Source organism: Lepidochelys kempii, chromosome 27, assembly GCF_965140285.1.
Source record: "Lepidochelys kempii isolate rLepKem1 chromosome 27, rLepKem1.hap1, whole genome shotgun sequence".
Taxonomy (NCBI): domain Eukaryota; kingdom Metazoa; phylum Chordata; order Testudines; family Cheloniidae; genus Lepidochelys; species Lepidochelys kempii.
In genome coordinates this window covers 8,263,084-8,285,352 of record NC_136406.1, presented here as the reverse complement: position 1 = coordinate 8,285,352, position 22,269 = coordinate 8,263,084, and the positions used below count along the sequence as shown (strand labels likewise).

Here is a 22,269-nt window from a genome sequence, read left to right as displayed (position 1 = left end):
AAAACTGGCCAGAAAGGTGTCAGGAGAGCTATATGCAGGGAGCCCCAGGCTGGAAGAGCAGTGGGTCCTGTGGGTCAGGAAGGAGGGAGGACGGTTAAGCTGCGGGGGTGCAGACGTAGCCCGACAGGTGCCTGGGAGCTGGCACAAGGCATCCGAGAGAGGGACGTCGGTATAAACTTTCCTCTCGCCCCCATTTTAATTTCACAACAAGCACCAAGAGAGTGGGGAAGGTGGAGCAGTGTGAGATACAGACCAGCCCCACCCATGAGCCTTTCAGCTGATCTCATTAACTTCTCGGCCCCTACTAGAGTGACTCCGGATTGACTCCAGATTCACAGCAGTGTGACTAAGAGCAGGCCCTCCATAGGCTGCCCCCCCGCCCACTATGGGGCTTTTACACTGCTACCCTCTCCCCCGGAATGACAGACCCCTGTCTGGGTGATAAACCGCCCACTCACCTCCTTCCTCCCCATGGCTTGTTTGTTTGTTGGGTGTCATCAATTTGTCATCGTCCTGATAACCAGCTTGGCCCCCTGTCTCTGATAACCAGCTTGGCCCCCTGTCTCAGGCCAAACATCCGGAGCCATTGCATTGCACAACAAGCAGGGAAGAGTGTGACGAACTGGCCCAGAGTGAATACAGTGGGGGGGGCGGGGAGCCAGTCCTTCCAGCTGAGCACACTTATTGCTGTGAGTCACCGGGACACTCTCCCATTGCCCTGGAAGATCTGGAGGGCTCACTAGGGAAAAACAGGCCTGCTCCTCCCACCTGCACTGCAATAACTGCGGATAAGGAGGCCCGGAAGGGAGGGGGGGGTTAGGCAATGCTGTGGTCAGAGCAGAAAGCAACAGAGGTGCTGGGTGTGCTAGGGACAGGAGCCCAGTGGGGAATCCACCTCGGGGGGGGCTCAGTTCAGCAAGGGGGGTGGGCAAACACTGGGCTGGGAAGGGGCAGAGCCAGCTCTCCTGAGGCACTGTCTCCCCCACGCAAGGTGGTTCAGACACAGACCAGTCCCCAGGGACCTTATGGGAACCCCCAAGGTCTGCGCCCTAGGGCCCGGTGCCTGGGAAGGGGTAAAGCCTCTTGGGGGATCTGGGGATTTCCCTGAGTGCTGCTGGGTCAAGTGGCTGCCCCCTCTCCTGCCACCTGGGCCCCCTGGGGATGTCATGGGTTTGAACCTGCTGATGGAATGGGCCAAGGCTCCTCTCGCTGGGCGGGGGCTCTTTCTGGAGTAAGCTGTGTGTGCATCTCCCAGCGTTTAGGGAGCCTGCGCAGAGGGGAGCTGGGCAGGGGCTCGCTGGCCCCCTTTCGGGACATGCTGTTCTGAGTCAGGCTGTCTGCCTACTCCCTCTGTGAACTCTGCTCAGCTTTGCTTGGCTGCTTCCGTGAGAAGCTCCAAGGGAAATAAACAGATGTGGTGTTAACCCAGCTGGCTCAAGAAGGGGGAGCAAGGCGACTGGGGCCAGCCTGCCCTGCTGCAAGGGGTCTCCTCAGGCCTGCCATCCTCCTGCCATCTGCTCAGGTTAAGCCACTGAAATGCAGCCACCTCTGGGGTGGGACCTGGCAGCTGCTACACAGCTCTGTACAACAATAGACACCCTGCATCCAACTGCACCTGGAATTTTAGGCAGTCCGTGTGGAATGACACAAGCTGGAGTCCAATCAGAGTGAGCCCCCCTTTTCCTTAGGGGAGCTGCCGTCGGATCTTGGATGACTCCCGGCATCTTAGGCCCAGCACCGGCTCGGTGCTAATACGGACGGGGAGAGCACAGCCGAGGGAACTCCCCACCCCTCCGAGCTCCCCTCAGCAGGCCAGGGCCAGGGGGCTGGTGCTGGGATGGCGCCACTCACCCGAGCACATCTCGCCCTTGAAGCGGACGCAGGAGAAGTCGTCGCACTCGCAGTACTTGCCGGTCACCTTGCCGAAGTCGCTGGTGTGGCAGACGCACTGGCCGCAGAGGCACTCGCCCCGCTGGCTGCACAGGGGCTGCCCCGCGCCGGGGCTGCAGTTGTCCTGCTGCGCGGGGCTGTACTCCTCCTCGGAGCACTCGCAGCGGGAGCCCAGCCGGCCCTGGTAGCAGCGGCAGACGCCGCACTCGAAGGTGCCGTTGCCCTGGTTGCAGGCGGGGCTGTCGGGCTCGGCGTGCTGCTGGCAGGCACAGTCGCAGTCGAAGTTCACCACCACCGTCAGGCTGTCCTTGAAGCCCACGGGCTTGATAGTGAAGGATTTCTGCCGCTGCTGGGGGCAGCCCCGCACCTTGGCCTCGATGCTGAAGCTCACCTGGGGAGGGAAGCGCCGGGGTTCGATTGAGGCAGGGCTGCTCCCAGCACAGCAGGGGCCACCTGGCTGCAAGGCCTGAGACCCAGAGCCGCCAGTCCCTTCCAGGCATGTTTGACCCGACGCTGCCTGGTGACATGGGGCAGCACAGGCTGGCAGCGAGCCATTCGGAGAGAACCACAGGCTCAGTGTAGCATCCCCTTTTGTATTCGTCCCAGCAGAGCCCTGCCATGGAAGACATTACAAGCCTGTGACCTTCTTCCGCAGGGGCAGAGGCTGGGGAACGCGTCCAGGGCTGGGGCGTGGGATGATCCCAGAGTGCTGGGCCGGCTCCTGACAAAGCCCTGACTTGGATGATTTAGTTGGGGATTGGTCCTGCTTTGAGCAGGGGGTTGGACTAGATACCTCCTGAGGTCCCTTCCAACCCTGATCTTCTATGACTCTATGATCTCCCTCCCAGCAGGCTGCCAGCTGGCAAGACTCACCGTGTCTCCTATCTTGAGTCCCACGCAGGACTTGAGTCCCTGAATGACCTCGTCGTTGAGGCAGGTGGCGTTGAAGGAGAGGGACAGCTCCTCAGGCAGGTCTCGCACCTCCAGCTCTACCTTGGAGCGGATTTTCTGGAGAGAGGGAGGAACAGCGCACGCCCCGGATTTAGGAAAGGGCATCGAGAGGAGGCAGCCGAGCCCAGGGAGTGGGGAGCTCTCCCCAGTGCCCAGCGCAGTTAGATGCAGGCCTGTGGAGACGCAGAGAGGGCCAGCCAGCTCCATCTCTCAGGAGTCACCAAGAAGCTGTCACATAGTGACAACTTTTCTCAGCTACCGTCCTGGGCTGGATCGGAACCGGTGACCTGCTAGGGAGAGAGGGAGGCTCTCCTAGAGCAGCGAGCTCAGCGCATGTCCCCGGGGTGCACTTGGGGAAAGGCTTGCTAGCCAAAGGTCCTTGCTCTGCTGCCGAGACATCAACCAGAGGGCCGGCCTGTCTGCCAGGAGGAGGGGGAGAGACAGCTGCCAAGGGGAAGGGGACAAGGTGGGAAATGGAATGACCTCGCTTCCTCTTTGCATCACTAAGGCAGATGTTCACAGCTGGATCCGGGGAGCTCGGGGGGTGAGACGGGGTTGCCAAAGTGCAGGTGCCTCTTTAAGGGCTGAGTTCCTGTGGAAGCACCCCCCATTTTGCTCTGCTTCTGACACGGGGCTCCTCCCAAGTGAGGAGACCCCAGTAGGAACCCCCCAAAACTGCTGCAGGCAGCGGCCCTGGGAGATGCCCTAGGCTGCCGTGGGTTTGCCAAGGCGCCGTGGGCCATGGAGTCCCCGGTGCTCACACTCACCCCATAGGACTCCAGAATGAGCTGCAGGACGTTGCTGGAGTCTCTGGACAGGGTCCCCACAGTGGTGCCGGGAATCAGCTCGCTGTAGTTCTGGCAAGAAAACACACAGCATCCCAGATGCGCTAGGGAAGGGCAAGAGGGCGATGCCCAGGGCGACCGTGGCATGCCAGGGCTTCAGTACCAAGGCCTGGCACAAAGCTCAGATCACTAGTTTTATAGAGCATCGCTGCTCTCCTGGGGCATCAAGACGGCAATTGCCATGTGGCTCAAAGCTGTGCACCGGGGCAGGGGTGGGTCAAACCTCGTGTTTGCAAACACAGGCCGTGTGAGGCCATGGCCAGAGCTCTGGCCTGGGAGCCAGGAAAGCCGGGCTCTGTTCCCGGCTCAGCTGCTGCCTTGCTGGGTGACTGGCCAGGCCATAAAACCTGAGACCGGAGAGCTGAGGGTCACTAAAGGCCCGGGAAGGGTTGCGAAAGGGTTTCTAGCCACTTGGGAGCAGATTGTGGGCAGACGCAGTGTCTGCTTTCATCAGCCATGGGTGGCTCTAGGCAGCCTGGCCCTGGGGGCTGCCTGCAAATGTCCTAGAGGGTCGGCTTACAGCTCCAGCTGTCCTGTGGGGTGGCCCTGGGTGTGCTGAGCTCTTCAGGTGCTGGGGAGGGGAGGGAGCTGCCATTGGGGGCGGAGCTTCCTAGGCTGTGGGCGGGGCATCCAGGACGCCAGCATGGAGCAGTCACCTTGTAGAGGCCAACCACGGTCTCCGTCACGGCAAAGATCAAGTTGATGTTTTTCTGGGAGAGTTTCTCAGTCATCAGGCCCAGCGAGGGATAGTCCTGGAGGGAGAAACGAGTTGTCAGGCCTTGGGGGCTGGTCCTTCCGCAGGCGCATCAGCTGCTGAGACATCTAATCCCCCCCAGCCCCACCGCACAACACGTCTCACCAGGCCCTGCCGGCCCGGCTTGTACTTCCCTCCCTGCCCCGGAGGCCTGTGTGGAGGTGGGAGCTCTGTCTGCCCTCAGCAGCCTGCACCTCCTCTTTCTGCCGTCCCATGCGGGTAGGGATTTCCCAATCCCACAGGCTGTTCCCCCGGGACATGGCTGGGGGAGCCCTGCAATCAGCACACATCCTCCCTTTACTGTCTTACAGAGGTGCACACACATGGACCATGAACATCCACATGTGTACACACAACTACACACACACACTCCTGCATTTACACATAGCTATCCGCGTGCTCTCGTGCGCAAGCCCCCCCCCATCTTATTATTTTGTTTACCTGCCTGCCAAATTCCCCAGGAACTCCCGTCCCATACCCGTGTCCAGGTTTGCACGGAGGACCCAGGAAGGTTTCCCATATTCCATAGGGACCCACTTCCCTCCCCGCCACCCGCAGGCAGGGCCCTGCGTTTACCAGTGTAGTCGAGGCCGAGTAGAGATTATCCTTGCCAATGTGGCACTGCCCGTCATTGGGCTGGACGATCCCCGCCAGCCTCCCATCCAGAGCGATGTGGGTCTTGGCGTCTGTCGTGAAGACCAGCAGGTGACTAGCATCATTCCTCCAGCCGATCTTCTCCTGCAGCAAAACACAGGAGCGGGTTCCCAGTCTTTTCTATACCTTAGCACAGCTGGACAACCACGGAGGCCATCGTTACTGTTCCTGCCTGAGCTCTGGTAGCTGGAGCTCCCAGGGGTGACCAACCCCATGGGCAAGCCAGCAAGGAAGTATGGGCTACTCCTAAATGTGGGATATGATTAGGAAGGATGCAAATTAATAAGGGGGACACCCTGATGCTTCAGGGCATGAGCAGCACTGACTGCCTTGGGGTCAGGAAGAATTTCCCCTGATGGGCAGGTTATTCCATGGTCCAAGCTGGGATTCCATGCCCCTTCCTCTGAAGCATCTGGCACCGGTCCCAGAGACTGTTCTGTTCTGAGCCAGCCTGCCAATTCCTACGTTCAGCGTTCAACCCCCTGCACCTCACACCTGCTCTTGATGCATATCCCACTGGCCTCACCGCACTGCGAGATGCCCAACCTACAGCATCCCACCTAGTGACCCTTCTCTGCCCCGGGCCAGAGTGCTTACGTCACAGACGGTCGCTTGGATGATGGCATCGAACCCCCCTTCGGGTGCGTCGCGGTTCCGTGAGACACTCTGCTTGCGCACCTCCTCGTTGAAGCGGGTCACCTCGTCCGTGAGCGTCAGGACGTGTTTGTAGCCGAACATGGGCAGGCAAGTTTGGTGGATCCTGCGGGGAAGCAACCATGGAGAGGAGTACTGTAGCTCCCCAACACAGGGGAAGGTCAAGAGTGTGGACAGCGCAGCGCCCTTGCTGCCTAGCACGCACAGCGTCTTGCAGTGTCCTTACTGGTACGGTGATTTTCAACCAATTCTGTATTCCCCCCTCCATTCCATACTGGGACGCTTCTCCCAGCTAGCTGGGACTGCTCCCCTTTAGCAATAGGGGAACAGCAGGGTGTTAGAGACCCCCCCTGGGGACACAGAGCAATCGAGCAGGGCAGCTGGCACAAGGCTGTGGAGGAAACTCCTGCAGGATCTTGGGACCAAACCTAATTGCGCTGCGCTCTGAGTGGAAGGCACACTCTGCCTTTGTGAATATAAACACAGCACTTGTGATGTATTTAATTTACACAGAAAAATCCCCCTTGGTAGAGGAAAGGAGAAAGATCCAGTGACTGACAGATGCCAGTCACATAGCTTAATAACCTCTGGAAGATGCTCAGATACCACGGCGATGGACACGGATATAAGAACCTGAAGAGAAAAACAACAGCTGAGCTCGTCTGAGAATCAGGCCTCCTTTGTGGGTGGAGAGTGCTTGAAAAGCTGGGCCTGAAAATTTTGGAAAATCTGGCACACACCATCTGCACGTTCGGCATCAACTCCCCATTGAGTGCATGCAGCTCCCTTCGGGGGATCTAAAACACCAGGATCGCCATGGTGTAACACAACGCCAGAGACATGGGCCCATCCCTGTAGGTTTTTAAACACCCATTGGCCGTAACATTTAAAAAATAAATAAATCACTGCAGGCTTCGTGACACTAAACCTTCATCTTCTTTTTAAATCTTCTGTCATTTAAAAAAGAAAATCAGACAAACCTCCCCGTCCCCCCTGCCATATATTTTTCCAGTAGGAAATTGGAGAAACAGTGAATTTCTTATACCTAAGTTACATAACTCTAATAAATAGTAATGACACTTTACTCTTTTTTAGCCAGGCTGGATCAGATCCAAAGTCTATCTAGCCCAGGATCCTTCCACAGTGGCCAGAGCCAAATGCTTCAGAGGAAGTGGTAAGAACTGTAAAGTAGCAGATGTGGGATAATCTCTTCCCTACATTAGGTGTCATCTTGGGCCGTAATATAGATTTGCTTCAGCCTTGAATCACGAGATCTAATATCCCTTCCAAAATGTTGGTGGTTGTTAATTACAACAACTCTGGATCTTCTTGTTATCCATATGAATATCCAGTCCCTTGTTCAGTCTTGTTAGGTTCTTGGCCTCCACAACTTCCTGTGGCAGAGAGTTCCACAGTCTATTAACACATAAGGTGAAAACGTCCTTTTTCCTGTCTTAAATTTCTCCTCTTCTCATTTCGCTGACTGTCCCCTTGTTCTTGTGTTAATTATCTTGCGGTCTCTCTTACTTAGCGCCTCAGCTGCTGTCACTTCTTGAGTCAGCTCCTGTATGCTACTTAAGACGAAGCCAAGACCAGCATCTCCTCTTGTGGGCTGTAGAGCTAGCTTTTCCAAGAAGACATCATTGAAAAGTGTCCAAAAACTGCTATTTCAAACTTTATCCTGTTGTGCTGCTTGACCAGTAATAATAATAATTGACTCTTATCTAGTACTTTTCATCAGTAGAGCTCCAAGTATTTTACAAAGGAGTTCAGTATTATTACCACCTTTTTAGAGATGGGAAACTGAGGCACAGGGAGGGGAAGGCAGGGCCCAAAATAGAGTCCCAGTTTTCGGAGTGTCAGTGCAGTACTCCATCCACTAGGCCACACATCAACACTTCAATAACCCTCTGAGGTTGGCAATTTGGAAGAGTGGATAGAGCACTGGCTCGGGAGTCAGGACTCCTGGATTCTGTTCCTAGAGCTGTTAGTGACTCACTGTGTGGGTTTGCATAGTGCCAGGCACAAGAGAGCCGCATCTTGGCTGTGATCACTAGACGTTTCTAGACGAAAACAATACGTCACAACAAATACTGTTCTATAAAACGGCAGCTTACTCCTGTAAGGGTGCTTGACAATCTATAGGTGAAAAATGACATTGAAGTGTTTTATCCTCCTCCTTTTGCAGACGGGGACATGAGGGCCAGAAAGATGTAACCTTTTGCCCATGGTCCCACAGCAAGGGAGCAGCAGAACCCAGGAGCTGAACTGTGTGTATGGCTGACTTTTCGGTTCAGTGGCAGAACCAAATAAAAAGAAAAAAGGGTTTCGGTGAACCAAAAATGCTGACAAAATTTCAGTTCAGCTTGAACGAAAAGTTTTGTTTGGTTTGTGTGTGTTTCTTTTTTAAAATAAAATTGAAATAAAATTCGAAACAAAAACCTTTAGATTTTTTCAGAATTCACCCCCCCGACTGAAATAACTTGCCGAATTTGCCACAAAGTCTTGAAGTATTTCAGTCAACCCCAATCTGCGTTTTCTGTTGATAAAATTTTTGCTCAAAAAGCTTCTCCCAGCACTTCCCAGGAGCCCTAGTTCCCTCTCTGCAACTATTAGACACAATGGGCCAGATCCTCTGCAGGCATGAATCAGCGAAGCTCCCTTGATTCACACCAGCTGAGGCTCTGCTGGAATGTCTCCCACTGACATTCTTGTGCCATAAAGCCAATTGGCTTTGTGCACCTATGACCTCAATGCCCATTTGAAGTCAATGCAAAGACTCCCATTGACTCCAGTGGGGGTTGGCTCAGGCCACCATGGCTGCTGCTTCCTCTGGGCTGTGACTTACTCGTAGCACGGGTTGTCGATGGCTTCTTGCGGGGAGATGTACATGTACGGCGAGATGGGCTTGTCCACAAAGGCCCCGAAGCCGATCCGCAGGTTGCTGGTCAGCTTGCGCATCTCAGTGGCTAGTTTGGTGCCCAGGCTCTGGATGTTGTGGAGATCGTCCTTCATGGAATTGGACAGGTCCATCAGGTAGTAGATGTCTACTGGGTAGTCCTCCACCTGGCGCACTTGGACGGAGAAGTTCCTGGAGTCATCTGAAAGGGAACACGGCAGCGGGGTTAGGAGCAGGTGTAGGAGATCTCCCATGGATCCCAGTGGGATGGAAGGAGGTTTAACTGTCCAGGGTGTCGCAGCTCACAGACCCAGATGGAAGCTATGTGTTTGTCTCATTGGACAGGAGTCTTCTGCCCCATGGAGGGTCTCAGCCTGCTCTGGTGAGACAGACAAGGGTAAACACAAATGGGGGTAATACTGCAAAGGGCACAGTGCTTGGGATCAAACAGGAATGAATTCTGGGAAGTCCCATGGCCTGTGTTGTACAGGAAGCCAGACTAGATTATCGTAATCCCATCTCATAATCTAAAATATATGCTGGTTTTATCCCATATGGGCAAAAGTGCAAGGAGCTTGCATGCATGGTCTAAGGCTCCCACATGGATATTGCAAGAGGGTCCTTAGCTAGGCATGATCCTTGCAATCGACCTCAAATAATTTGATCCTTGGGTGATAACATCTATTATGGGCATGAGCAGGGATTGAACTGGGGACGAAAAGCATGTGCCTCTCACTGCGGTGACAGTGACAGTTTCCGTCAGGCATGCGATTCTGAATCTGGATGCAAAATGCGTATCCGCCATGCGGCGTGACTGGCGCACATGGTGTGTGCAAAGTCATGCTGTTTGGAGGATGGCATTTGGTTCGGGGGCAGACAGAACCATCCCCTGGGCACAAATGGTTGTGGGGCACGCACTGCACGTGCAGATAGCATGCCGCTCGCTTCTCTCAGGACAGAGCCTCTAGGTCTGAGCTGTGACTCACTCAGATCCTCACTGCTCCAGATAAAGAGCATTAGCCGCTGAGTTATCCCAGGGGTACAGGCAGAATGCAGACGCAGCCTCTCTGACTCTGATGGAAATTTTGATGGGGAACTTTCCTCCCAGGAGGCATTCAGAAACCCCCAAGGTGAGAGAAAGAACAAACCACACACGACAGATGTTAGTCATGTCACTTAGCCCGTGACTGCGAAGCGCTCAGGTGACTATGGCGAGATACAAACCTGCATAGAATAGACGCAGCCTTTCTCCTTCCCGAGACCTAAACAGACCCTGACTGGACCCCTGCCAGCACTCAGTTCTTGATGGGCTCCTCCCAGCCGTTCAGAACCAGACTTCTGGGCGGTAAGTGAGCAGACGGGTTCATCTTTCCCCGCAAAAGGAGAGGAGACACCGTGTGATGTGCTGATGATTTTCAGGCTGGCAGGGGCGGGTCCCACAGCTCTGTGCCAGGTTTCGGCGCGAACTGCTTACCTACAGCAACGGCTCCTCAGCTCCGAACTCCTTCCCTATGGCGGCTAGCACTTGAGTTGAACCTTTCACCCTCAGCTCAGTGCCCCAGGCTGTAGGGAGCCCTCAGACTCTCCTCTTGCCAAAGAAATATTCCTTCTCTCCCACCCTCGTGCACTTCCTGGCTTGGTAAAAGACACCCAGAATGCATCACTTAGCGGCCCCATGGATGGGCTACCAAAGGACCATAAGGAGTTTCCCAAGCATCTTCTCCCTGAAGTGGTGGAATGGGAGGGGTGCCAGGACTTTAGGAAGTTGGGGGTTAATTATAACATGGATAAGAGTATTCACGTTCGGGGACTCAACTCTTTTCCAGATACTTGGCCCAAGTCACCTATGGCCTGTTCACCTGTCTCCTCCCTGCTGGGGTTGCCAATTTTGGTTGGATGTATTCCGGGAGGTTTCATCAAATGACATAATCATTAATTAAAGATTCATCTTTAATTCCTGGAGACTCCTGGACAATCCTGGAAGGTTGGCTACCATACTCCCTGCAGATTTTGGTGGAACAGGCGTAGCTTGCCAGCCCCCAAAGAAATAGGATAGGAGACTACTTGGCTGCCCAAAGAGGACTAGAAAAAGGAAGAGGGCGGCTAGGTTCACCTGATGGGAATGGGGATAAAAGGTGGCTGCCCCCCGTACTGGGAAGGTGGCTCGAGGGAGTCCCAGGGGCTGTTGCAGGGAGTAGATCCAATACGGAGTCGCACGGTGAGAACGGAGGTTTCAAAATGCCCATGTGGATAAGATTCTTAGTCATGGCTCAGAATAGTTCCCAGGTACTCAGAACCCCAGGCCCCACAATAAGCAACACGCAGGACCTCACGGGCTTGGCTGCAGTCCAGGGTAAGCAAACCCAGGCCTCCAGAATAGCTTCTCATTAATAAGGGAGGGACCACAGGTACACAGGACATGGCCTGATGAGTCAGGAAACCTGGGCTGTCGTTCCAGACCCTGTCGTGTGACCTTGGGCAAGCCCCTTCATGCCTGTTTCCTGGGCTGTCTCTGACGCTGCGTATTACGCGGTCTAGCATAAGGGGGCCCTGAGCTCAGCTGAGGTCTGCGTGGCATGCGAGTTGGTTTCAAAGGCATTTCACCAGGGCTGCAATTAGCATGCTGTATGTATGTTAGATACAGACCCCGTGCGTATGAAACACAAAACACAGCCCTACATTAGGCTGCTCTCCACCACATCAGGTGAGGGGTAACATCTTCTAAAGCACCCCGTTGAATTAGGAGCCTACCAACTTTCAGTTCAATTGACCTGGGCAAGTCACGTCCCTGTTTTATACCTCAGTTTCCCCTTCTGTTAAATGGGGATAATGATACTGACATCCTTTGTCAAGCGCTTTGAGATGAAAAGTGCCATGCAGGTGCTAGGCTTTATTATGATGATGTCAGTTAGACTTAAGCCCCCAAGCACATAAGTGGCTTTTGAAATTGGGACTTCGGCACCTAGGTCACTGAAGTGCTTTTGAAAATTGTATCCTGTAACTAGTCTGGCATCGAGTCACAGGTCCAGTCTCAAGGCCTTAACAGCTCACCTGGCCTACAGCATATCACCTGGCCTGCAGGGTTAATCCACTGATTAACATTGGGTTCCTGTAACAAAGACACCACCTTCCTGATTGTAAAGCTACAGGATTGGATGTTGCTCTATGTATGTAACCTACACTCACTCGTGTGCTACTCTGTCCCTCTCTCGTGGTGGCTGGGCCATGTACAGAGGCTGATGAAGCTACTACCAGCCAAGAGACCTACTTCTGTTAGCCCAGACAGTACAGGCTCATGGTTTGAAAGCCAGAGGTTTCAGGTTCAACCCCAACAGGGGTTTTTTTGGCTCCTACCTGGCCGCAGGTGCAGTTCAATTTTCTGAGGGCTCATTTGGGTGGTGACGGTCTGTCCAGAGCCGGTGTTACTGAGTGGCTTGTCCTCTAGGATTTCCATGCTGCTGACCGGGTACTCGATGAAATCCTGCGTGCAGCCATTTTGGAGGAGGTTCTTTTTCAGGTCGCAGCGAGGGGTTCCCTGCCCCAAGCCCTGTGGGCAAGAAGGCGGAGATAGAAGCAAAGTCCCAATGCGGCTGACTGCCAGGGATTGGGACTGGGATGCGGCTGACTGGGATTAGGCCAGAAATAGGGGCAGTGGATCAGGCGTTGTTGGGAGTGGGGCTGTGGCTCTGAAACTCCTTAGCACAGAGCCTGGGACGAACCCGGGATGGATGGCCAGCAGGATGCAATATAGGGGCCTCTCCTCACTGAGGACAGCAGGAGAAGAGGTGGGGAGCCAGTGACAGGATGGGAGCCGTAGCAATACATAGACCCAGAGGTAACCAATCCCCCACTCCAGCTCAGCACCCGTTCAGGAACGCATTGAAGTGGCTCGAGTTTCAGAGGTGCTCAGCCTGGGGCAGGGCCCTTAGTAAGTGTAACTATTGCCCTGGCCTCTGGCTGGCCCCACAGCCAACAACAGCGTGCTCCTTGTGGGGTGCAAAGGGAGCAGCTCCTTTAGCTCGGGTGGTAAAGGCCAGTGCTTTTGATGCAGAAGATTCCCAGGTTCAAGCCCTACAGGTGCCCATGGGGTATGCAGGTGTGGAAACCTCCGGCTCCCGTGGGCTTGGGACAATAGCCTTTAGCTGCTGGCAAAGGTTTCCTGAGTGAATTTGACTCTGCTTTGCCCCAGAGCAGACCCAATGTCCATCGAGCCCAGATCCTGTCTCTCTCAGTGGCCAACAACACCAGTTGCTTCTGAGGAAGAAACTCTGTGGGAGGCAGTTACGGGCGAACACACCCCTAGGGAAATTTGTTCCTGAACCCCAGTAATTAGAAGGCCTGGAGCAGGATGGTTTAAAACCCTTGTCACACCAGGGCTAAGATGGAAGGACCCAGGAGGGCTGCTGGCTCAGACCTTTCTCTGCAGACACTTTGCAAACAGCGGCTATGTTTGCTGGGAGAGGGTGAGATGCAGCCCAGGCACTGACAGAAGGTGGGGACTGCGCAGCCAAATGGGATTCTGACCTTTCCATGCCCTGACTTCCCCGAGTCATGGGGGCAGCAGAGTGCCAAAGCCTGGAGCTCTGCCTACGGGAGGCAGGGAAGTTGCAGGGAAGTAACAGCCCCACTGCTAGAAATTCATCCCGAATAAGAAGCCAGCTGGTTGTGGGACAGCCTGTCACATTGAGGAGGTTAATTCCTGGACGAGGAAACCACAGACGTATCTACTCACTCCAGCCTCCTGCAGGCTGCAGTGCTGTGGAGGAACAGAGCACCAAAAAAGGAGTAAAAGAACCGAAAGAGCAAGAGCTGAAACGGCGAGAGCTGGAGGAGATGCTGTCGACCACCCCGCAGGGACCAGAAACTTAAATGGCAAAGTCACTGTGTATATCTCCAGGTCCCGTGGGCATTTCTGAGAAACCTGCCTGGCCCTTTCCCCCAGGGCCAGTTTCTAATCTGCCTAGGGCTGGTGCTGCCAGCTTCCCCGATACGCTGTCTCTGGGGGGAGGTGGTTTCTCAGGTAGGCAAATATGTAATAATTGAACTCCTGCCCTCTGCTGTCCATGAACTGGCTAGAGACAAAGGCCAAGATTTTCAAATTCCACTGGCACCTAAACACCATCAGGGCTCTGTTGTGTTAGGGGTGGTACAACTCTAGAGCATGGGCTTGTCTACACATGGAAGTTAATTCCGAATAAGGTGTGTGGGGGGGTGTGACTTTAAAGCAGATTAACTATCCCTGATTAACGCCAGGTATGGACGCTTTTATTCCAAATTCGCTTAGTCTGCTTCCTGGAGTTAATCCAGAGTAGCTATTCTGGAATAACTCCGCATTGAATAAAGCCTAAGAGCCAATCCTGGCCACAAAGAATTTATGGTCTAAACAGGCAAAGGCTGGGAGAGAGAGGAAGAGGCAAAGTGACTGGCACAAAGTAACACAGCAGGTCTGTGGAGAGCCAGGAATAAAACCCCGGTCTCCCAGGTCCCAGTGCAGCACCTCTACCCACTGGGCAGCGCTGCCCCTCTTTCACCCTCCCTTCTGAAAATCAGAGCCTCTTTGATCACCGTGATGCTTGCAGGCATCCCATTATTCCCTCGGCTTGTATATTACATAGAATCATAGACTATCAGGGTTGGAAGGGACCTCAGGAGGTCATCTAGTCCAACCACCTGCTCAAAGCAGGACCGATCCCCAACTAAATCATCCCAGCCAGGGCTTTGTCAAGCCTGACCTTAAAAGCTTCTAAGGAAGGAGATTCCACCACCCCTCCCTACCTTCCCCCAGCCCTTTGCTTTGTCTAGTTGGACTGTTGGCTCTCTGGCTATATCAGACCAGGGCCCTTGCCTCAGCTGGGCCCTGGGGTGGTACCGTAATCCAAACCACAACATATGCAAACACAATGTCTGTTCCTGTATCCTGCCCTCCTACCTCCCTGTGGGTTTATTCCACTGCTGTGCATTGTCTAAGCCCCAGATGGAGAACTCTCTGGGGCAGCCGCTTTTGTGTTATTTGTCTGGACTGTGCCTAGTCTTACTGAGACAGAGGTCAGTAACAGTCCTCACAGCATTATCCTAAAGCTACTGTGTGTGTCTCTCTCTGCTTCACAGTCATGCTTCTGCTAAGAATCTCCCCCAGCGTCCCTCTACCTGGCTTCCTGTTACACATTTAAAGGCATACGATATGGATCCCCCTAAATCCAAAGTCTCTAGTCCATCTGCATCTCCTGATTCCTCCTTCGCGCCAGTGTGTGGCTCCGCTGACGGCTGGGGCGTGATGCTTGGTTTAAACTGGTGTCACAGAGATCGGAATCTGGCCCTGTGTTTCTAGAACAGGCAGAACCAAAACCGGAGCTCTGGGACACCTCAGCACTGGAGGGTTTCGAATGCCGAATCCAAACCTTCCCGGAGCTGGAGGTGGTTAGAGTCAGCTCGTTACAAAGACAGATTCCAGCTGCGAAGTGGGATCTGAAAGGGCCCAGGAGAAGGGACTATCTTTTGTTTGGATCAAATGAGTGGAAGGATACAAATGGCGTTGTGAGGCAGGCCTCGCTGGCAGTGACTGCACTATTGGCCTCGCTTCCCCCCCAGCAGGGCCGATAGCCACGAAAGGCAGGAGCAGCGAGCTCCCTCCTTTGAGGGCTTCCATTTCTCAGCTCTCCGCTTAGGCTTCCTGCTGTCAGTCACTGGCCAGATGGCATCCGACTCTGCTCCATATTAGCGACTACATGGCCAGCCACGCCAGATGACCGGGGCTGCTGGGCGTTGATAACTTGTTGCCTGGCAGTGGGCTAGGAGTCCTGGGTTCTATTCCTGGCTTTGCCACCGACTTGCTGCATAACCACAGGCAAGTCACCCGGCCCCTCCCTCTGCCTCCGTTTCCTCATCTGCAAAACAGGGATAGTATTTACCTCCTTCACTGGGTGGCTGAGAGGCCTAGTCACTAACTTTGTACAGTGCTTTTGGGGTGGCTGCCATCTTGGCTGATGGACCGCGGTCCCCAAGAGCTCAACACTGGAGCTCCTACCTCTTGAACCAAAGGTTGCCTGACTGGGGCTGTCCCAGCCTCAGCTCCTCTGCAGATCAGGGATGGAGGGGGAGAGGTAACACTCACTCCCTGGGATGGATCCTTGCTACAGGTGTCTGGGTCCCATGCTGTGTTCCCCATCCTAGCCCGTCAAAACCAGAGCAAGCCACGGGCTAGGGATATTCTGCAGTGACAGTAATGCCAGACTTAATAACATTGCTGGCCAGACAACACGCGCTGGGCCCCCACAATTCCTATGGAGTTCACAGGGAATCGTTCAGCACCTGTCAGGATCAGAAGTTTTAGACACACTGCTCGAGAGGGGGTGCTCTTCCCCTGAGACTGCAAGTTAATGCCAAGAAGCCCTCCAACACCCCCTCCGCAGGGCTCAGAAGAACCATCAGCTGGTAATTAGCTTTGGCTGCTAACGACCAGGGTTCGTTTTAGACTCATAGACTTTAAGGCCAGAAGGGACCCTCATGATCATCTAGTCTGACCTCATACACGTTACAGGCCACAGAACCTCACCCACCCATCCCTGTAAGAGACCCCTAACCTCCGGCAGTTACTGAAGCCCTCACATCATGATTTAAAGACTTCGAGTTACAGAGAATCCACTGTTTACCCTAGTTTAAACCTGCCAGTGACCTGTGTCCAAGAAGAAGATGAACCCCCCACCAGGATCTCTGCCCATCAGACCTGGGGGGAAATTCCTTCCCAATCCCAAATATGGTGATCAACTGGACTCTGAGCACATGGGCAAGATCCCCCAGCCAGACACCCGGGAAAGAATCTCTATGGTAACTTGGAGCCCCCGTCCAGTGTCCTATCACCCGGCCATTGGACATATTTGTTGCTAGCAGTCCCAGTTTTGAACTGGCAAGCTAGCAAGGGAGAAAACAACATGCCACTGACGGTCCCCTGGGCTACCAAGCCCTCCCATCCCTGAGTCCTAATAACAAGCAGGGCTGCGTAGAGCCTTCCTTAGGTCTCTGCAGCCTCTGTAGGTTCTGCTGCCAGCCCACAGCTCGGGCACTTTGCTAATGCTTGTGACTAGGTTAGGGACACGGTGCCAGGGGAAAGCAGCTGAATCCAGGCAAGCTGGGCTGCACAGGTCACGCTGTTCTGTAGCTGCATAGCCATGGTGACTGGCTGGGACATCACAGCCTTCTGTAGTGCTCTGTGCTAATTGAAAGCCACATGTTCTTATGGGCAGGGCCCCAATTTGGGAACCAGGAGGCTGAAGTGCAAATCCCAACTCAGCTACTGGGTGCACATGGGCATATTACTTCTCCTCTCTCTGCTTCAGTTTCCCCAATGAAGATAATGATTCAGACCCACCTTCAGGGATGTCTAGGGTGAAGGTACTAAGGACAACAATTTATTATTCATGCACTCATGGATGATGTTCAGACCCCCATGAAAAAAGCATCCACTGCTGAGATCTCCGGGATAACACCGATGGATCATTTCCTCAGCCGTAGCAAATACTTAATGCCTCAGAGGCACCCTCCTTCCCTTATAATGCTCCTAGCCAGCTGTGGAATGGTGTGTGGGGAGGGAGGTTTCCTCCTGACTCCTACCAGAGACTATGCCCTGAAGCCTGAGGGTCCCCTGGATCGCCACATGCAAAAGTTATGAATGGCCATCAAAATCATCCAGCCCCAGTCTGCAACTCCCCGACCTGCAGCAGCAGATGCCACAGGCTGGATGGGATGCAATGGAAAGCAGCGTTTCCCTCGATTGTTTCCTCATGTATGTCCCTGCCCTGTCATTGCAGTACCCACTCCCTGGTTTTCAGCTGGGTCCCATGCAGGGCCAAGACTGCCTGGATGGAGGGAGGGAGGGTTAGAAGAAACTGCAACATGGGAAATTCTAAATTTCTGCAACTCAAATTCTGCAACAACCAGATGCTTCCTCTGCCCTTAAGGAGACAGTAGCAGGGCTTGGCCCTGCAAACGTTGCTCACGCAGAGGTCTGAACGCAATGGGACTACGCACTATACTCTGTACTACTCAGTGTGAATAATAGAGGCAGAACTGGCCTGGTTCACAGCCAGGCCTGAGTAAGTGTGACTGGGGTCCCCTGTTTAGAATGGAAGCGGCTGGAATGCAAAGAATTCCTGCAGGAAGGAACCAAACAAATAAAGGTGCTGTCCCTTTAAATAAAGTGCGATGAAGTGGGGGGAGGGGGATCTGATTTGCTAAATTAAGAAAATGTGGCCAGATGTGGGCAGCCACACAGTGGAGCGGCTTTGCGCAGCCCAGCACTCTGGGGGCCGGCTGCTGACAGTCAGACGTCTCTTTCCCAAATTGTCACGTCTCTGTAAGTACGGCCCCCCCCAGCAAGTGCGGGGAATATTTCCTTGTTTGGAAATTCTGGCTGGATCCGGGGAAAGAACTCACAGCACGTCAAGCCGCCCCCGCGGCCTGAGAACAAGGGCGGGGAGGGGAAGGCTTGTGCTGGAGCCAGTTAGAAAAGCCCCATTTCCCCAGGCTGCCCCAGAGACAATTAGTGCAGTCCTGCCTGGAGGTTTGACTGTCACACGCCAGAGAAACTCGGGGTAATCACAGCAAGCCTCTCCCTGAGTTGAGAACAGATCGGCCTTAGTTATCAGATGGGCAAACTAACAATGGCTCCCTTTCCTAGACAGACAGACAGACACACCCACCCCTCAGTGTCTCCCCCTCTCCCAAATTCACACACAGTCAGACACTCAAGCACACACAGGCGTGGGTACAAATCCTGTCACATGCACATGCATTTCAACACACACACACACACACACTAACCCCGAGGACTTGGTCTATGCATAAAATTAGCCTGACCAAGTGGCAGATGCTCAGGGCTGTGAAAAATTTCCCCTGTGGAGATGTGGCTAGATCAACCACCTAATGACCACGCCTGGATTAACCACATGGATGGAAAAACCCCTTCGAGAAACCCCAACCCCCGAGACACCCCCTCACCCCATGTTTCAGAGCCTGGGCTCCAACCCAAACTGGAACGTCTACACTGCTATTTTTAGCCCAGCGGCCTGAGCCCCGCAAGCCTGAGTCAATTGACCGGGGCTCTGAGACTTGGCACCCTAACCGTCAGAGATTGGCTTAAACGCCGAAGCACAAGATTTAATATCCCCGCCAATGTTTTTATCCTCACTCATTGCTCCTTGCCGGATAACATCGTCACGTCAGCCGCCAGCAGCTCCCATTGTGACACTCCTGGGTACAAGTTTAAAAGCATCCAGCACTCAAGGGGCCACGATCTTGTTACAAATGATGGTTGAGCTTACAGAGTAGATAGGGCCAGAAGCACCCTGGACCCAGATGCAACTAACATGCAGCTAAAGGGCTGAATTCATTCATCATTAAGAACAGGGCTAAAGGCAGCAGCAGATAAGCAACGAAAGGCCGGGCAAAGGTATGAACCACACAGGCTGGCTGCATGTTGTCCCCTTACCTCCTGGAAGCACCATGCACACAGCGGGCTCACGGCCAGACACTGCTTGCAGGAATTCACCCCGCGAGTGGTACAGATGTTACCTGAAAGAGAGAGACAGAGACCGATTAACACCTGTGCCGGCCTGGCCTGAAGCAAAGAGGCTCCTTCCAGATGCAAAGCAGGGTCACATTGTTCTTTGCTGATCAGGAAGGCTGGCTGGCGCCCAGCTCTCCTCGCACAAGGAAATGGCAAGTCTCTGAAATTCATTGTTATTGTTGGTATGTCCGAGAGGTCGCAGCCAAGATCAGGGCCCCATTGTGCTAGGGGCTGTACGGACAGTCCCTGCCCCAGAGAGCTTCCAGTCTACATAGACAAAGGGAAGGAGGGGAAGCAGAACCACAGAGAGGGGAAGCAACTTGCCCAGAGTCCGGTAGCAGGACCAGAAGCCACGTCGCCTGCATGCTAGTCTAGTACCATCTCCCCTTGGCCATACTGCCTCTGTCTTCTGTGCCACCCTGCCATGCTCTGATTACAGAGGAGGCCATTTGCCTCTGTGGATGCCCGCAATCCGCGACTATCACACTGACTCTCCGATCGCCATGCCATGGGCCCCCAGTGAAGACAGTGAAGAATGAGAAGCCGCCAAGGAGTCTTGGGCCTGATTTTCAGAAGGGAGTACCTGCAATTCCCAGTGGCTTCAGTTCAGTGATGCTCACCCAGGCCGCCCATCACACACAGACCCAAGAGGGGCACTGGCTGGTGGGAGCCCTTGGGTTTGGAGGAACAGCCCAGCAAATGCAGAAAAAGGTCCCACTCCTCTGTACTTGGGAAGGTTTGTGCCACCTCTGGTCCTGCCTTCCATGGTGCACGGGTCAATCATAGAATCATAGAATCTCAGGGTTGGAAGGGACCTCAGGAGGTCATCTAGTCCCACCCCCTGCTCAAAGCAGGACCAATCCCCAATTAAATCATCCCAGCCAGGGCTTTGTCAAACCTGACCTTAAAAACTTCTAAGGAAGGAGATTCTACAACCTCCCTAGGTAACGCATTCCAGTGTTTCACCACCCTCCTAGTGAAAAAGTTTTTCCTAATATCCAACCTAAACCTCCCCCATTGCAACTTGAGACCATTACTCCTTGTCCTGTCCTCTTCTACCACTGAGAATAGTCTAGAACTATCCTCTTTGGAACCACCTCTCAGGTAGTTGAAAGCAGCTATCAAATCCCCCCTCACTCTTCTCTTCTGCAGACTAAACAATCCCAGTTCCCTCAGCCTCTCCTCATAAGTCATGTGTTCCAGACCCCTAATCATTTTTGTTGCCCTTCGCTGGACTCTCTCCAATTTATCCACATCCTTCTTGTAGTGTGGGGCCCAAAACTGGACACAGTACTCCAGATGAGGCCTCACTAATGTCGAATAGAGGGGAACGATCACGTCCCTCGATCTGCTGGCTATGCCCCTACTTATACATCCCAAAATGCCATTGGCCTTCTTGGCAACAAGGGCACACTGTTGACTCATATCCAACTTCTCATCCACTGTCACCCCTAGGTCCTTTTCCGCAGAACTGCTGCCGAGCCATTCGGTCCCTAGTCTGTAGCGGTGCATTGGGTTCTTCCATCCTAAGTGCAAGACCCTGCACTTATCCTTGTTGAACCTCATCAGATTTCTTTTGGCCCAATCCTCCAATTTGTCTAGGTCCCTCTGTATCCTATCCCTACCTGCCACTGTATCTACCACTCCTCCCAGTTTAGTATCATCCGCAAATTTGCTGAGAGTGCAATCCACACCATCCTCCAGATCATTTATGAAGATATTGAACAAAACCGGCCCCAGGACCAACACTTGGGGCACTCCGCTTGATACCTACCGGCTGCCAACTAGACATGGAGCCATTGATCACTACCCGTTGAGCCCGACAATCTAGCCAACTTTCTACCCACCTTATAGTGCATTCATCCAGCCCATACTTCTTTAACTTGCTGACAAGAATACTGTGGGAGACCGTGTCAAAAGCTTTGCTAAAGTCAAGAAACAATACATCCACTGCTTTCCCTTCATCCACAGAACCAGTAATCTCATCATAGAAAGCGATTAGATTAGTCAGGCATGACCTTCCCTTGGTGAATCCATGCTGACTGTTCCTGATCACTTTCCTCTCGTGTAAGTGCTTCAGGATTGATTCCTTGAGGACCTGCTTCATGATTTTTCCGGGGACTGAGGTGAGGCTTACTGGCCTGTAGTTCCCAGGATCCTCCTTCTTCCCTTTTTTAAAGATTGGCACTACATTAGCCTTTTTCCAGTCATCTGGGACTTCCCCCGTTCGCCATGAGTTTTCAAAGATAATGGCCAATGGCTCTGCAATCACAGCCGCCAGTTCCTTTAGCACTCTCGGATGCAACGCGTCCGGCCCCATGGACTTGTGCACATCCAGCTTTTCTAAATAGTCCCTAACCACCTCTTTCTCCACAGCGGGCTGGCCACCTACTCCCCATGCTGTGATGCCCAGCCCAGCAGTCTGGGAGCTGACCTTGTTCGTGAAGATAGAGGCAAAAAAAGCATTGAGTACATTAGCTTTTTCCACATCCTCTGTCACTAGGTTGCCTCCCTCATTCAGTAAGGGGACCACACTTTCCTTGGCTTTCTTCTTGTTGCCAACATACCTGAAGAAACCCTTCTTGTTACTCTTAACATCTCTTGCTAGCTGCAGCTCCAGGTGTGATTTGGCCCTCCTGATTTCATTCCTACATGCCTGAGCAATATTTTTATACTCTTCCCTGGCCATTTGTCCAATCTTCCACTTCTTGTAAGCTTCTTTTTTATGTTTAAGATCAGCAAGGATTTCACCGTTAAGCCAAGCTGGTCGCCTGCCATATTTACTATTCTTTCGACACATTGGGATGGTTTGTCCCCGTAACCTCAACAGGGATTCCTTGAAATACAGCCAGCTCTCCTGGACTCCTTTCCCCTTCATGTTATTCCCCCAGGGGATCCTACCCATCAGTTCCCTGAGGGAGTCGAAGTCTGCTTTTCTGAAGTCCAGGGTCCGTATTCTGCTGCTTACCTTTGTTCCCTGTGTCAGGATCCTGAACTCAACCAACTCATGATCACTGCCTCCCAGATTCCCATCCACTTTTGCTTCCCCCACTAATTCTTC

The 22,269-nt window shown here is 53.4% G+C and overlaps 1 protein-coding gene across 2 annotated transcripts in view; it reads right to left on the bottom strand.

The window, feature by feature from the left end:
• The window catches only part of ITGB3 (integrin subunit beta 3), a 43,063-nt gene that overhangs the window by 10,132 nt on the left and 10,662 nt on the right, over window positions 1–22,269 (bottom strand). The window contains exons 1-10 of one of the 2 annotated variants that reach the window (XM_073325557.2): window positions 19,131–19,214; window positions 13,172–13,403; window positions 12,002–12,194; window positions 8,597–8,849; window positions 5,692–5,854; window positions 5,017–5,178; window positions 4,343–4,438; window positions 3,609–3,698; window positions 2,764–2,898; window positions 1,852–2,281 (exon numbers count right to left, since the gene is read on the bottom strand). In XM_073325557.2, the coding sequence (XP_073181658.1) occupies window positions 1,852–2,281; window positions 2,764–2,898; window positions 3,609–3,698; window positions 4,343–4,438; window positions 5,017–5,178; window positions 5,692–5,854; window positions 8,597–8,849; window positions 12,002–12,101 (1,429 nt within the window). In that variant the 5' untranslated portion in view covers window positions 12,102–12,194; window positions 13,172–13,403; window positions 19,131–19,214. Of the gene's footprint in view, window positions 1–1,851; window positions 2,282–2,763; window positions 2,899–3,608; window positions 3,699–4,342; window positions 4,439–5,016; window positions 5,179–5,691; window positions 5,855–8,596; window positions 8,850–12,001; window positions 12,195–13,171; window positions 13,404–19,130; window positions 19,215–22,269 lie in introns of those variants that run through there. The other variant, XM_073325556.2, reaches the window with a different exon arrangement.